The sequence below is a fragment of the Coregonus lavaretus genome (genome assembly GCF_964263955.1).
Source record: "Coregonus lavaretus genome assembly, chromosome: 38".
Taxonomy (NCBI): Eukaryota; Metazoa; Chordata; class Actinopteri; order Salmoniformes; family Salmonidae; genus Coregonus; species Coregonus lavaretus.
This window is the reverse complement of record NC_140025.1, coordinates 26,180,317-26,197,314: the sequence shown is the minus strand read 5'-3', so window position 1 is coordinate 26,197,314 and position 16,998 is coordinate 26,180,317. Positions and strand designations below refer to the sequence as shown.

Genomic DNA, 16,998 nt, shown 5'->3' with positions numbered 1-16,998 from the left:
ATCACCTCACAAACCAATGCTCTTATACCAAGAGGAACTGAGTCTTGTGGTCTTCAACCCCACCAGGACAGAAAGTTGGGTAAAATGTATTTCTGTCCTCCTCTACTCTCATTTCTATACAAATTACATATAAACATTTAAAAAGTCCCTCCAAAAATTACGTCCCTTTCCACTAATTGCCTCACCGTTTCTCATTAATGATGATAATACACTTCTTTATATTGATATTGTAGCCAGAGTACTTATTTTAAAGCTACTTTGCCCCTAAGGCCGACTGTTTACATCTGCTATCCCCTCAGCTCTATCACCGATGTGGGACAATAAAGTACTGTCGCACCGTTAATATGTGAATTAGATTTCGGACCACTCTGGAAGTTGATGACCTTGTTGCACAACAAGGGGGACCATTTATCATACTGATTTAAATTGCTATTTGGCCCATGTGGATAATATTCGGAGGTGTCGGGATTTGGGACTTTTATCCTCACTCGGATGTATTTAAATACCTTTACGTTGGAGTGTACTCATATCAAAATGTACTTCTCAGTCATTATTGTCTGTAAACACACTTGCTTGTTCCAGCCTGTGGACTCTGGTGTAAAGTCTCATAACCTGCAGCCAGATCATCACAGTCTTTCTCACAGATTTCCTCTACATTGGCATAATGTCCTATGCTATCTCCATATCTCGATAATGATGATAACTGGTACTGTGTGTATAGTCTCTCTCTCTCTGTCTCTGTCTTTGTATGCTGTCTGTCTCATCGATGCTCTGAATGTGACTACAGTCCAAACTGCAATGAAGGTGAAATAAGTGTGTATGCACTCTGTGTGTGTGTGAGTGTGTGTGTGTGTGTGTGTGAGAGAGAGAGAGAGAGAGAGAGAGAGAGAGAGAGAGAGAGAGAGAGAGAGAGAGAGAGAGAGAGAGAGAGAGAGAGAGAGAGAGAGAGAGGGTGGGGGGGGGGTTATGTTACCCAACATCCATATAAAGAAACACAATAATATTCAATGCGGAATAAAATAACATAACACTTGTATTTTCTCTTTTGTTCAAAACAATTTATAATATGTACCTGCAATTTACAATACAATTCAAAACATTTCTGTTCTGTTAGCTTTCAAAATATGTATTAAATATTATCCACTAGGAGCTAAAATGAATTAGTAAGTAGTCTATAATTATCATCCCATCTGACAAAGAAATACACACAAACTGAAGCATGGCACTTGCCTTGTTCAGGATTTACTGTTAGATGATTCGATTCGATTTGACCCTGCATGTCAATTCACGACATTAGCTTTCAGGTTAGAGTTGTGCTTTCATAATACAATGGTTCTTTATAAGCAATTATATATTACATCAATTAAATCATTACAAATCATAACTACAATAATTACTAATCATAACTAATGTTATAATTGATTTAAATTACACTTCAACAATAATCTGTGATGATAAGAGCGTCTGCTAAATGACTAAAATGTAAATGTATAATACAATTGCTAACTCAAAAGGGAATTCAGATATTATTCTCCCCTTGTGGACGGATTTGTTATGTTATGACACTTTAGGTGTGCTCTCACATACCCATTGATTATTCACTGTGCAAGGCTGGTCATTCCAATTCTGAATAATTGCCCAGTGCCTAGACAGATCACTGAACCTGTTGAAGACCACACAATCCTCCTCCCCATCGGCATTGTTTGGCTCTCCACTGCTCCAGAACCTAAGAACCAGTTCAGCAGAAAATTATATCAACATGATATTAGTACAAGAAACAATACAATACTTACTTCAATACAATACAATACTTCAAAAAATAAACTACAAGAAGAATAGGGGTAAATATTACTCACGTTGTTGTTGTTGTTGTTGTTGCTGCTGTTGTTCCATCCACCCATTTCCAGATCCCTTCCTTCTCTGAGTCAGACAGACCAATCCAGAAATGCATACATTTTCCCAGTTGGTTTAGAAACACCTGAAAAGAACATAGTTGGTATGTGTCTGTCTCTCTCTCTGTTTCTCTCTCTCAGTAGTTATTTCCTCCTTTGTTCCTGCTCCTCCGCTCTCTCACCTGTTCCTCTCTGCTGTTTATGATCACCAGGTCTGCTCCTCCCCTTATACAGTCTGCTCTGCTCTCACTCCAAGTTTTACTCTCTGTTGAAAGGTAATAACAGCTTGATCCGAGTCTCCTCCAACCATCAGGACAGCATCCTGCAGAAAGAAAGTACAGTGATCAATATAGTCATACATACAGAAAACAATTATTATACATTCAAATTCACAGTTATTATCATGGAATTGATACTCACCCAGTTCTTCTGTCATCTTTTTCTCCTGCTCTGAAAATGTCCTTTGTAACTGGTCTTTCTCTTTAGTCATTGTGTTGTAACGCATTTGTAACTGGTCTATGTCTTTACTCAAGCTGTTATAACTGATCTGTAACTGGTTTCTCTCCCTCTCCAACTGGTCTTTCTCTTTAGTCAGGTTTCCATAACTAGTCTGAAGCTCTTTCTTCTCTTTGGTGTGGTTGGTTGTTAGGAGAGAAAGAGTTCGGGACAGTTGATTGTAGCTTCCATCATCTGTGACGGAAGAGAGAGCTGTTATCCATCTCTTGTTAACTTTCTTAAACACACATAAATGCCCACACCCTAAAGTCCCACCTGTAAGAGTTGAATACTCACAGAGCACAGAGAGACTTATGACTGAGGTCAGCAAGAGCACACACAGCATTCCCAGAGAAACGGTAGCCAGCTTGTAAGGCTGACAGTTCTGATTCCCATGCTTCAGTCCTGCAGGTGTAGAAAAACAAGTGCTTACATACATCTGACCTCATCCTATCTATTCTATTCTACCTCACAAACTAAGGCTGCTCTGATACCAAGAGGAATTGATGCTGTGGTCAACAATAATTATGTTCTCTACTCGGTCCCACTTCCATATGACTGAAAATAATTTCAAACCAGAGGTGTCATGCCCATAGGGGGCACACATGATTATGGCTCTAGATTGCAGGAAAAAGCTGTTTCAGATGTTTGAAAAATGCTTCTGATTCAAAATATCAAATCGTTTTGATTTTCACATTGTTGTTTGTTTTGCTTGAAATGTGTAAATCAATTAAATGTGTCCCTCTAAAGGTTATTCATATTTTCACTGTTGTCTCTTCACAAAATAGTTTCACCATTTCTACAGCACATTCCACAGCATCCAGATTACATCCACCATTCCCTCAGATCTTTCCCCTATTTGTGAATCTGCCATGTCTTTGGACTCTTTAGAGTAGCTCTTATAGTAGGTCTGGTTTACACATTCTTATTTACGATCACCAATATTTACGTGTGTGTGTGTGTCTGTGTGTCAGTCAAGTCATGATAACTCTCAGTAAGAATCCGTAAAACACACATACTTGTTCCAGCTTGTTGACTCTGGTGTAAAGTCTCATAACCTGCAGCCAGATCATCACAGCCTTTCACACAGACCTCCTCTACATTGGCATAGATGTCCTCTTCTATCTCCATATCTCAATGATGACGATAAGTGATACTGTGTGTATAGTCTCTGTCTCTCTGTCTTAGTTTGCTGTCTGTCTCACTGATGCTCTAACTTCAGACCAAATGCCAATGAGGTGACAAATGTCAGGTGTTTATGTAGTGTGTGTGTGTGTGTGTGTGTGTGTGTGTGTGTGTGTGTGTGTGTGTGTGTGTGTGTGTGTGTGTGTGTGTGTGTGTGTGTGTGTGTGTGTGTGTGTGTGTGTTTGTGTGTGTGTGTGTGTGTGTGTGTGTGTGTGTGTGTGTGTGTGTGTGTGTGTGTGTGTGTGTGTGTGTGTGTGTGTGTGTGTGTGTGTGTGTGTGTGTGTGTGTGTGTGTGTGTGTGTGTTAGAGAGGTTTCTGTTCCCTATGGTATAAAGAACAGAAATATATCACAGTTGAAATAAAGACAAATTATTCAACTTGTCTTCTTTTCATTTTATTCTAAATCGTCAAATAAAATATCTGATGATATCTTATCGATTACAAAAATATTTAAAAACATGAAGTTACATTTCACATTTTAGAAATTTACTCTTATCCAAAGCAAGTTACAGTCAGTGCATTCGACTAAGGAAGGTAAAGACAACCACATATCACAGTCTTTGGAAGGAAAATCTGTGCAAAATCAGTGCTAGTGAGAAAAGACAAGTGGTTGGGATCAATTCCATTTCAATTCAATCAATTCTCAAAACTTTACCGTTAGGAAAAATTTGAATTTCAGTTTACTTCCTGAATTGACTGAATTGAAATAGAATTGACCCCAAACCTGATGGACCAACAGCAGCACAACAACTACAATAACTGCTATCTCTACAACTTCCCTAAGATGACCAAAACGATCAAAGTGATGACCAGGAGGACCACTAGCATGACTACAAAGACTCTGGTGAACCTTTGTCTCAGCGATAGTCCCAACTGGGACGTGGTCTGGTGCTGCTCCGGATCCCAAGTGGTCCGAACCAAATCGTCCCAGGTGTTCTGGTCCGGACCTGATCGTTCTGGGGGTTCGGAGTCATACTCCCCTGAGATGACATCCGATTTTTGCTATAATGAAACAACAAGAGAGATTACATGTTCTGTTATAATGAAACAACAGCAAGAGACATTGGCTAATTAGTCTTCTTTTCTTCTTTGATTTTTATTCAAAATAATCACAGAAAGAAAGTTGCCATTCATGTAAATTCATGTTTTTAAACAGATATATCCTATATTACAAATAGGCCTAATAACATACTATTTATAACATAACTATTTTACTATTTATAAAATAATATAACCATTGTATTTACTGGGCTATATGACCTAACCAACCAAAACACTATGGCAAATTACCTATGTACTTAACCTATAAACGCACAATGGCTAACATCAGACTCCTCTCTCTACAACTTCCCTAAGATGCTCAAAATGATAGAAGCGATCACCAGGAAGACCACAAACAAGATGAAGACCTTGAAAGCTCTGAGGAGGCGCTCTCTCAGCGACAGCCCCATGTAGCCCGTCTGGTCTAGGAATGTCGCAAGCTCCAGCTCAGGGTCCCGGATGATGCGGATCAAATCCGGATTTACAAGGTGGGTGCGTTCGGAGTCAAACTCCCCCCGGCCGCCGTCCTCCTTGTGCTCGGTGACATAGGTGGCTGTCACGTCCCCCTGCCTCAGCCTGATGATTATGCGGTCCTTGTTGCATTGGCGGTATCCCAGGGATAGCCCATAGTCCTTTCTCACGTAGTCCGGTAGGTCCTCAGCTTTGGAATAGGTCTCTGTGTTCAGGTTGCCCACCTCGAAGTAGCTTTCCCTGTGGTCTCGCAATAGAACTGGGAGAATCTTCTCGAAGTTGCCAAAGTAGTGGAAGCCGAAGTCGCCTCTCTCAGGGTGGCACTGTACCAGCATGTTGCCGTTGTGATTGAACGCCACGCACTCGTTGGCGAACCAGAAGAGGAGTTTGAGGCCGTGTCGGGGGGGAGGACGGCCGAAGCCAGAGTCTTTCAGGTCTTCTATGGTGCTCAGCCGACTACCATCTTCTCTGACAGACCGCACCATCTTGAACTGTAGGAATAGAGATAAAAGGGGGGATGGAGAGAGAGAGAGAGAGAGAGAGAGAGAGAGAGAGAGAGAGAGAGAGAGAGAGAGAGAGAGAGAGAGAGAGAGAGAGAGAGAGAGAGAGAGGTGATATTCAGGCATCAAAGTAGAGTAATAAAACCAATATCAAAAACCGTTTTCAAACAAGTATGTTGCTAATAACATCCACCACCAGATAATAATTTTCATAACACAGACACACACACGTTGAAGTTAGTACCTTATTTACGGTGTGTCCTCCCTCTCCACTACTTTCTGAAAATGTTGTGACTAGTCTGCCACTTGTACAGACTGGTTATTCAAGCAATTCACTGATTGTTGCCTAGGTAACAGAGGGAGGGACTACCATGGAAGGGTTCATCAGGCTGAGGAAACAAAACTGAAACGTTGTCATAAGAACCTTGATCTGGACTACATGTGTTATCGTGTCTGCACTAGCACTACTGTATTATTGTACTACTGTGTTTTATGTAACTTTTATCCCAGCATGAATTTGAAAGCAATATTAAAATGTACATCAATGCACCTTGAATCTATTCATAAATAATAATACATTGCATGCACTTAACCTCTTCATCACTAGGCACCTGGCTAAAGTGCCTGCCTCGAATAGAGTATATCTCCAAAACGACAAGGGCTATAAACATACTCTTGGTAGCAAAAGAAAGATAACACTGACGGATTACCAGGACGTGTACTCCGAGCATTTGCTGACCAACTGGCAAGTGTCTTCACTGACATTTTCAACATGTCCCTGACTGAGTCTGTAATACGAACATGTTTCAAGAAGACCACCATTGTCCCCGTGCCCAAGGACACTAAGATAACCTGCCTAAATGACTACCGACCCGTTGCACTGACGTCTGTAGCCATGAAGTGCTTTGAAAGGCTGGTCATGGCTCACATCAACACCATTATCCCAGAAACCCTAGACCCACTCCAATTTGCATACCGCCCCAACAGATCCACAGATGATGCAATCTCTATTGCACTCCACACTGCCCTTTCCCACCTGGACAAGAGGAACACCTACGTGAGAATGCTATTCATTGACTACAGCTCAGCGTTCAACATCATCATGCCCTCAAAGCTCATCACTAAGCTAAGGATCCTGGGACTAAACACCTCCCTCTGCAACTGGATCCTGGACTTCCTGACGGGCCGCCCCTAGGTGGTAAGGGTAGGTAACAACACATCTGCCACGCTGATCCTCAACACGGGGGCCCCTCAGGGGTGCGTGCTCAGTCCCCTCCTTTACTCCCTGTTCACCCATGATTGCATGGCCAGGCACGACTCCAACACCTTCATTAAGTTTGCTGACGACACAACAGTGGTAGGCCTGATCACTGACAACGACGAGACAGCCTATAGGGAGGAGGTCAGAGACATGGCCGTGTGGTGCCAGGATAACAACCTCTCCCTCAACGTGACCAAGACAAAGGAGATGATTGTGGACTACAGGGAAAAAAAGAGGACTGAGCATGCCCCCATTCTCATCGACGGGGCTGTAGTGGAACAGATTGAGAGCTTCAAGTTCCTTGGTGTCCACATCACCAACAAACTATCATGGTCCAAACACACCAAAACAGTCGTGAAGAGGGCACGACAAAGCCTATTCCCCCTCAGGAGACTGAAAAGATTTGGCATGGGTCCTCAGATCCTCAAAAAGTTCTACAGCTGCACCATCGAGAGCATCCTGACTGGTTGCATCACCGCCTTGCAACTGCTCGGCCTCCGACCGCAAGGCACTACAGAGGGTAGTGTGTACGGCCCAGTACATCACTGGGGCCAAGCTTCCTGCCATCCAGGACCTCTATACCAGGCGGTGTCAGAGGAAGGCCCTCAAAATTGTCAAAGACTCCAGACACCCTAGCTATAGACTGTTCTCTCAGCTACCGCATGGCAAGCGGTACCGGAGCGCCAAGTCTAGGTCCAAAAGACTTCTCAACAGCTTCTACCCCCAAGCCATAAGACTCCTGAACAGCTAATCATGGCTACCCGGACTATTTGCACTGCCCCCCCTCCCCATATTTGTACGCTGCTGCTACTCTGTTAATTATTTATGCATAGTCACTTTAACTCTACCCACATGTACATATTACCTCAACTACCTCAATTAGCCGGTGCCCCCGCACATTGACTCTGCACCGGTACCCCCCTGTATATAGCCTCCCTACTGTTATTATATTTTACTTCTGCATTTTTTTTCTGAACACTTTTTTGTTGTTGTTGTTTTATTTTACTTTTTTATAAAAAAATTAATGCACTGTTGTTAAGGGCTTGTAATTAAGCATTTCACGGTAATGTCTACACCTGTTGTATTCGGCGAATGTGGCAAATCAAATTTGATTTGATCTGACATGTTTAAAAACCGTACTATGTCATTGTTTGAGATTGCGGGAGGAGTATCCCGGATATGGGAACCGAGAGATGTAGAGGTTACAGGTCGTGGCAAGCCATGCGTCGCAGCCTCTCCCTGCGTACGTACTCGTGCACATAGACTTGGTCGCGCTCACGCGAACCCCGGTCCTGCGTAATTTGCGCGCCGCCTTCCTCCAGCACTTGGGAGAATTGTACCTTTCACGGACTAAAGATACATGTTCCGTTTTCAGGTGAGCAGTGTTTTAATTACGTCTGGCAATATCTCTAGACATTTTAACTAGCGTTCCCTCAATACGAGTTGAAATTTGGCCAGTATGGGCAATTTCTGGGGGATTTTGCCTTTTGATTATCAATATCGACTCCGTTGACAAAATTCCTCCGTGCGGCCTACCAAGCACCAGGCTTTCCCCGGCATATTGTCCCCCACCCGTCACGGGCCTGGGTGTCCAGTGAACTGAGTATGGACGTGGCTGTCGTGCTCAACATGATGTGGCTTCTTTTTTTTTTTTTCTGTAAAAGTCAAATACTAAAGAATGGTGTAATTTTATGAGGAAATGTGCTATCGACGTGGATCTCGTGTGATGTAACTAGCTAGTTTGCGCAGCCTTTCCCTGCTAACGTTAGCTAGCTTTTCTGGTTCTTGTCTGGGAAACATTGTCTTGATAGGGGATAAGATGGCTAGCTAGCTAAGTCGCTAGATGGCTCATGTTTGACTGCACAGTGACAGGTTCAGAAGTATAGTAGTTATGCCACTTTTCTTTGGAATGGAAATAAAATTTATTGAGTCGATTGTTAAAGGTGACTTGGAGCACTCTGCCTGTGAAATGCTGGACTGTTCTTCTCCGCATCATTTTCATAGACGCTAACGTTAACTTCTGAACAGTAACGTTACATCTTGGGCTAGCTACTTCTAAACTAGTGGCACCAATCAATCTTGTTGTAGATGTAACTATCTGGCAAAATTGACCTCCCCCTTCCACGTGGGTTCTTGAAATAGTCACGAGTATTTCTACAGGGTTCTAATCATTCGCTATCAAATTGAGGGAAATCTGTAATTTCGTTCAAATTGTGTCCTGAGACATATCTGCGGATAAAGTCTCTATTTGCTTAAAGAGCTTGCTAAGAAATCTGAAGATCTGACCAGAATATAATTTTCTGAAATCATTTTTCTGATATTTTTTAACGAATATATTATGCATGAGTAAAAACAGCATTCAATACTTATTTCTTGAATCTGTCAATTTCTTGATGACCTTACCACATCCCCTCCCTTCAACAACAGTCAATATCCCGTCTATCTACATCTCTTGTTGCTTCTCTTTCTCTCTGTCATCCTTCCATATCTGTCATACCTCCTTTTGCTCTCTCCCATACCTCTCTCCCCTCTTCTCTCTCTCATTCCTCCCTCCCTACTTCCTCTCATCTCTCTCTCTGTTCTCTCACTCCCTCCAGTCCCTTGATGAAGATTGTACCCTGGAGAAGGAGGAGGGGCTGGTAGAAGAAGAAGATGAGATTGACCAGTTTAATGACGACACCTTCGGAGACGGAGCCATCGGTGAGTCACTAGTCACTATTGCCCATCTTTTACCAACTGACTGACAAAACACCTGAAACTAAATAATATCAAAACAAAATCTAAATATTTGTATACAGCAAAAACGAGCAAATCAGGTGTGAAAACTAACTGAAACTAAACTACAAATGAAATAAAAACAAATGTAAATAACAAGACTATAATAACCTTGGGCCATTGGACGTCCCCTTTAGCCTTGTGCGGGAAATGCCCTCTGTCTAATCGCAAATACGCCTCGCACACGATACAGTTTTGGAAACATTTGGAGCGTAGCTTTCATATGAACAATAAATAATTGTTCTAATACAGAACATGCACTTTCTGTACGCAGTTTAGTAAAGTTGCATCCGGCTGTGTTATGAGTAACACCTGCTTATGACCGGAAATATGGAATGGTCTAATGGAAATGCGAGTGCAAGGTGAGAAGATGTGTGGTACTTCGGTGGGAGGCTGTTTTACAGCCGGGTGCAACTTTGCTAAACCGCGTACAGTAAGTGTAGCTTTTGTATTTGAAAGATGATTTCTCGCTGGTACGAAAGTTAAGTTCCAAAGGTTTCCAAAATCGTAAGCAAGGATTACGTTAAAACAGAGCGTCAGGATTGTAGTTCACATGGAGCATCTGAGAACCCAAAAGGGGGAATGGCTGTAAGCCCCCATGGGTTCTCGAAAATGATGTTTCGCCTAGGCTAAAGCTGTGTTTGAGAAACGGGCCCATATTAAATAGGAAGTATACGCATTGTAACGTTGTCTGTTTTGTAGGACTGTCTCAACTAAAATAAATATTTGTCGACCTAGAGTTGTCTGTTCTTTCAACCAATCGATAAAATCAACTATATGTAGGCTACTGCGCTTGTCTAATGCTTTGAGCACACTGTAATTAAATAATGAAGACATGCAAGTGACTCGAGGGAGCCAGAAATCAAGATGAAGAAAAACCTGTTCCCGACCCTCATCCTCCCGCTGCGGCTGGCCTTTGCAGATTCTGCTGTTATGCTCCTGCTGTTACGCTTCTAATAGGCTACGCCTTTTCCGTTTGAAGTGGCAATTTATCTTACCATTTCTACCGATCTGCGTGTCAGTTATGATTTTTATATGCACATTTTCGAGGATCAGTTTCATTTAATTTATAATAAATTCTTTGTATCTCAGTCATGATCATGTGGTTAATCAGAATTCTAAAAGTAACTTATATTGCCAACTATGTAAAAATAGCCTACATAAAGCCAACAAATAAAAACATTGCAGCCTGCAGGTAGAAAATATCCGGATAAAAATAAAATATCCTATAAATGACATTGCCTATGCATGGCCTGCTGCAACGAACTTGAAACATTGTATCAACTATTAACTTGGGTTGGCCTGAAGCGGGCACTAGCGAACTTGCAACATTGTATAACATATTCTGGACCCTCAGTTTCCTGCTCTGGACAGACATAGCTGTAGACTATTTGTGCAAGGGATAAAAAGTAATCAGGTAGGCCTATTTTATGACGTTTCCACCGGATCAGAGCATGACATTTTTCCGCTTTCATGCTGAGTGGTTATCGAAAGGGAGAGAGCTGGAAAGAATTTTCAAATAAGCTACGTTGAGAAACTATTGTCATTCACAATGGATGTAAAAACAGACTTTGTTTACTTGCTGTTTGAGGTTAAGAAAAAATGACTGTCTTAACTCACTACCACTGTGGAACTACAATCATAGATGCTATCAGATCCCCAAATGGGCACATTTATAGGCCTACATTTATGCGCAGGCTAGGTAGCCTAGGCTTACTTCTATGTATAATCAGGTGTGTGTCCTTACTCAACATTGACAGGAGCGCTACAAACAAATGACAATGAATAAATTGACAACTCCTAAATAGAATGAAATAAACCACAACTTGTTCCTCACAAGTGTAGCCTAGGTTGTGCGGTCCGCAAAACAAACATGACCACTCCAACAAAGGGAATGGTAAAAGACTGTAATAATAATGTATTGAATACATTAACAGAAATTACTGTAACCAAACAAACATTGTAGATTAGAATTATGGGAATAAACGGTGGCATGCGAAAGTATTCACCCCCTTGGCATTTTTTCTATTTTGTTGCCTTACCACCTGGAATTTAAATGGATTTTTGGGGGGTTTGTATCATTTGATTTACACAACATGCCTACCACTTTGAAGATGCAAAATATATATTTTTGTCAAACTAACAAGAAATAAGACCAAAAAACAGAACTTGTGCGTGCATAACTATTCACCCCCCCACAAAGTCAATACTTTGTAGAGCCACCTTTTGCAGCAATTACAGCTGCATGTCTCTATAAGCTTGGCACATCTAGCCACTGCGAGGTTTGCCCATTCTTCAAGGCAAAACTGCTCCAGCCCCATCAAGTTGGATGGGTTCCACTGGTGTACAGCAATCTTTAAGTCATACCAAAGATTCTCAATTGGATTTAAGTCTGGGCTTTGACTAGGCCATTCCAAGACATTTAAATGTTTCCCCTTAAACCACTGGAGTGTTGCTTTAGCAGTATGCTTAGGGTCATTGTCCTGCTGGAAGGTGAACGTCCGTCCCAGTCTCAAATCTCTGGAAGACTGAAACAGGTATCCCTCAAGAATTTCCATGTATTTAGCGCCATCCATCATTCCTTCATTTCTGACCAGTTCCCAAACATCCCTACAGCATGATGCTGCCACCTCTTTGCTTCGGGGTGATGAGAGGTGTTGGGTTTGCGCCAGACATAGCGTTTTCCTTGATTGCCAAAAAGCTCAATTTTAGTCTCTTTTGCCTTTTGGCGAACACCAAATGTGTTCGCTTATTTTTTTCTTTGAGCAATCGCTTTTTACTGGCCACTCATACGTAACGCTCAGCTCTGTGGAGTGTACAGCTTAAAGTGGTCCTATGTACAGATACTACAATCTCCGCCGTGGAGCTTTGCAGCTCCTTCAGGGTTATCTTTGGTCTCTTTGTTGCCTCTCTGCCTTGTCTGTGAGTTTTGGTGGGCGGCCCTCTCTTGGCAGGTTTGTTGTTGTGCCATATTCTTTCCATTTTTTAATAATGGATTTAATGGTGCTCCGTGGGATGTTCAAAGTTTCTATTTTTTTATAACCCAACCCTGATCTGTACTTCTCCACAACTTTGTCCCTGATCTGATTGGAGAGCTCCTTGGTCTTCATGAAGCCGCTTGCTTGGTGGTGCCCCTTGCTTAGTGGTGTTGCAGACTCTGGGGCCTTTCAGAACAGGTGTGTGTATATATACTGAGATCATGTGACAGATCATGTGACACTTAGATTGCACACAGGTGGACTTTATTTAACTAATTATGTGACTTCTGAAGGTTATTGGTGGCACCAGATCTTATTTAGGGGCTTCATAACAAAGGGGGTGAATACATATGCTCTTTTCCGTTATTTATTTTTTAGAATTTTTTGAAACACTTACTTTTTTTCACTTCACCAATTTGGACTATTTTGTGTATGTCCATTACATGAAATCCAAATAAAAATCCATTTAAATTGCAGGTTGTAATGCAACAACATAGGAAAAAAACGCCAAGGGGGATGAATACTTTTGCAAGGCACTGTACTACTGCTGATACCGGTGTGCCATCCCCGCGGCCTCAGCAATAGATTAGTCCACTGGGACGTGTGAATCGGACAGGCATCTCGTGCCATAAAAAATGTAATACAAATTAGACTGCTCGACAAAAACAATCTTGGTCGACCAACAGCCTATCGACCAGTAGGGTCAGCCCTACTGTTTTGAGACTGTCAGAATGCAAGGCATATGGTTAACTTAGCTATAGCATGTTGTTTAGTGGCATACTAAGAGCATTAAAGACTGAGCCAACCACAAACTCTTCTCGTTCTGAATGACAAAGGCACAGAAGGCGTTATCATTTACTGAAGCACTGCCGCCGCAACTTGTTATAATACAATTTACATTTAAGTAATTTAGCAGACGCTCTTATCCAGAGCGACTTACAAATTGGTGCATTCAACTTATGATAGCCAGTGGGACAACCACTCAAAATTATTATTATTTATTTTTCAGCAGAAGCAAACTCCTTTGTCAGCACCTGTGTGTGTGCAATTGGCTGGGGAACGGAGAAACTCGTAAAGGCTCTTTTTAAAAATATATAAAGGCTACCGAAATTGGTTCACTTATTCCCTAATATACAGTACCATTCAAAAGTTTGGACACCTACTCATTCCAGGGTTTTTCTTTATTTTTATTATTTTCTAAATTGTAGAATAGTAAAGACATCAAAACTATGAAACAACACATATGGAATTATGTAATAAATAAAAAAGTGCTAAACAAATCAAAAATGAATTTTATATTCTTCAAATAGCCACCCTTGTCCTTGATGCCGGCTTTGCACACTCTTGGCATTCTCTCAACCATCTTCATGAGGTAGTCAACTGGAATGCATTTCAATTAACAGGCGTACCTTCTTAAAAGTTAATTTATGGAATTTCTTTCCTTCTTTAATGCGTTTGAGCCAATCAGTTATGTTGTGACAAGGTAGGGGGCGGTATACAGAAGATAGCCCTATTTGGTAAAAGACCAAGTCCATATTATGGCAAGAACAGCTCAAATAAGCAAAGACAAATGACAGTCCATCATTACTTTAAGACATGAAGGTCAGTCAATACGGAACATTTCAAGAACTTTGAACGTTTCTTCGAGTGCAGTCGCAAAAACCATCAAGTGCTATGATGAAACTGGCTCTCATGAGGACCGCCAAAGGAATGGAAGACCCAGAGTTACCTCTGCTGCAGAGGATAAGTTAATTAGTTACCAGCCTCAGAAATTGCAGCCTAAATAAATGCTTCACAGAGTTCAAGTCACAGACACATCTCAACATCAACTGTTCAGAGGGGACTGTGTGAATCAGGCCTTCATGGTCGAATTGCTGCAAAGAAACCACTACTAAAAGACACCAATAAGAAGAAGAACTGCTTAGGCCTAGAAACACGAACAATGGACATTAGACCGGTGGAAATTTGTCCTTTAGTCTGGAGTCCAAATTTGAGATTTTTGGTTCCAACCGCCGTGTCTGTGAGACGTGGTGTGAGTGAACGGATGATCGAATTCAAGGCACACTTAACCAGCATGGCTACCAGAAACATAATTCTACAGCGATACGCCATCCCATCTGGTTTGGGCTTAGTGGGACTATCATTTGTCTATCAACAGGACAATGACCCAACACACCTCCGGGCTGTGTAAGGGCTATTTTACCATGAAGGAGAGTGATGGAGTGCTGCATCAGATGACCTGGCCTTCACAATCCCCCGACCTCAACCCAATTAAGATGGTTTGGGATGAGTCGGACCACAGAGTGAAGGAAAAGCAGCCAACAAGTGCTTAGCATATGTGGGAACTCCTTCAAGACTGTTAGAAAAGCATTCCAGGTGAAGCTGGTTGAGAGAATGCCAAGAGTGTGCAAAGCTGTCATCAAGGCAAAGGGTGGCTATTTGAAGAATCTCAAATATATTTTTATTTGTTTAACACTTTTTTGTTTAGTAAATGATTACATATGTTATTTCATAGTTTTGATGTCTTCACTATTATTCAACAATGTAAATAATAGTACAAATAAATAAAAAAACTTCAATGAGTAGGTGTGTCCAAACTTTTGACTGGTAGTGTACATTTGTTCATTTGGGCAGAATATTGTATAAAATATTTAGATGGTTAAAAGCCAACATTTGGTTGTTTTGTTAAAAAACACTATTTGTAACATGACTAGCTACCCTACAGTGCCTTTTGAAAGTTTTCAGACCACTCTACTTTTCCCACATTGTTACGTTGCAGCCTTATTCTAAAATTGATTAAATTGTTTTTTTCACACATCACTACACACAATACCCCATACTGACAAAGCAAAACTGGTTTTTAGAAATGTTTGCTAATTTATAGAAAATTAAACTAAAATATGACATTTACAGAAGTATTCAGACCCTTTACTCAGTACTTTGTTGAAGCACCGTTGGCAGTGATTACAGCCTCGAGTCTTCTTGAGTATGACGCTACAAGCTTGGCACACCTGTATTTGGAGTTTATTCCATTCTTCTCTGCAGATCCTCTCAAGCTCTGTGAGGCGGAGAGGGTTGCTGCACAGCTATTTTCAGGTCCCTCCAGAGATGTTGGATCGAGTTCAAGTTCGGGCTCTGGCAGGGCCACTAAAGGACATTGAGACTTGTCCTGAAGCCACTCCTGTGTTGTCTTGGCTGTGTGTTTAGGGTCGTTGTCCTGTTGGAAGGTGAACCTTCGCCCCAGTCGGAGATCCTGAGCGCTCTGGAGCAGGTTTTCATCAAGGATCTCTCTGTACTTTGCTCCGTTCATCTTTACCTCGGTCCTGACTAGTCTCCCAGTCCCTGCTGCTGAAAAAAAAACCCACAGCATGATGCTGCCACTACCATTCTTCACCGTAGGGATGGTGCCAGGTTTCCTCCAGGCGTGACGCTTGACGTTCAGGCCAATGTGTTCGATCTTGGTTTATCAGACCAGAGAATCTTGTTTCTCATGGTCTGAGAGTCTTTACGTGCCTTTTGGCAAACTCCAAGCGGGCTGTCATGTTGCTTCCGTCTGGCCACTCTACCATAAAGGCCTGGTTGGTGGAGTGCTGCAGAGATAGTTGTCCTTCTGGAAGGTTCTCCCATCTCCACAGAGGAACTCTGGAGCTCTGTCAGAGTGACCATCAGGTTCTTGGTCACCTCCCTGACCAAAGCCATTCTCTTCAGTTTGGCCGGGCGGCCAGCTCTAGGAAGAGTCTTGGTGGTTTCAAACTTCTTCCATTTAAGAATGATGGCCACTGTGTTCTTGGGGACCATTATTGCTGTAGACATTTTTTGGTATCCTTCCCCAGATTTATGCCTAGACACACTATTGTCTTGGAGCTCTACGGACAATACCTTCAAACCCATGGCTTGGTTTTTGCTCTGACGTGCACAGCCGACTGTGGGACCTTGTAGAGACAAATGTGTGCCTTTCCAAATCGTGTCCAATCAATTGAATTTACCACAGGTGGACTCCAATCAAGTTGTAGAAACATCTCAAGTTTGATCAATGGATCAGTGTTTTAGCTTTGTCATTATGGGGTATTGTGTGTGTGGATTGCTGAGGGAATTATTTTCTTTAAAAATTCAATTTAGAATAAGGCTATAATTTAACAAAATGTGGACAGAGTCAAGGGGTCTGAATACTTTCCGAAGGCACTGTATGGAAATGGAAACATTGATTTTGTGTGCGTAGAACAGCTGGCTGGGGAAGTCCTTTAAACCTGCTTATAGGCCTACTATATCTAGGCCTATATCTAGTTTCTACAATGTTTACAGAATAAATCAAACTGGGTTGGGCGGATTACTTGAACAATCTAATCTGTAAACATACTAATAACAAATAACCCTAGGCTACATGACAAAGTTCAATAAAA

The 16,998-nt window shown here is 41.8% G+C and overlaps 2 protein-coding genes across 2 annotated transcripts in view; one reads left to right on the top strand and one right to left on the bottom strand.

The window, feature by feature from the left end:
* Positions 1-3,971: 3,971 nt before the first annotated feature.
* Positions 3,972-5,876, bottom strand: LOC311112093 (uncharacterized protein). Its single transcript, XM_084155072.1, has 3 exons — positions 5,829-5,876; positions 4,982-5,575; positions 3,972-4,574 (listed from the first exon to the last, which is right to left on the bottom strand). Exons 2-3 carry the CDS (start codon positions 5,567-5,569, stop codon positions 4,341-4,343), a joined length of 822 nt encoding a protein of 273 aa, XP_084011198.1. The 5' UTR covers positions 5,570-5,575; positions 5,829-5,876; the 3' UTR covers positions 3,972-4,340.
* Positions 5,877-8,129: 2,253 nt separating this feature from the next.
* Positions 8,130-16,998, top strand: part of patl1 (PAT1 homolog 1, processing body mRNA decay factor) — a 28,959-nt gene continuing 20,090 nt past the window's right edge. Inside the window, exons 1-2 of the mRNA XM_084155336.1 lie at positions 8,130-8,220; positions 9,443-9,545. Of these exons, the coding sequence (XP_084011462.1) occupies positions 8,206-8,220; positions 9,443-9,545 (118 nt within the window). The 5' untranslated portion in view covers positions 8,130-8,205. The remainder of the gene's footprint in view (positions 8,221-9,442; positions 9,546-16,998) is intronic.

Coding starts and splice junctions, on each gene's coding strand:
- LOC311112093 (XM_084155072.1), bottom strand. CDS start 5,569: ATGGTGCGGTCTGTCAGAGAAGATGGTAGTCGGCTGAGCACCATAGAA. Junction 4,575..4,981: donor GCCTCCTCAGAGCTTTCAAG/GTCTTCATCTTG, acceptor GTTTCATTATAG/CAAAAATCGGATGTCATCTC.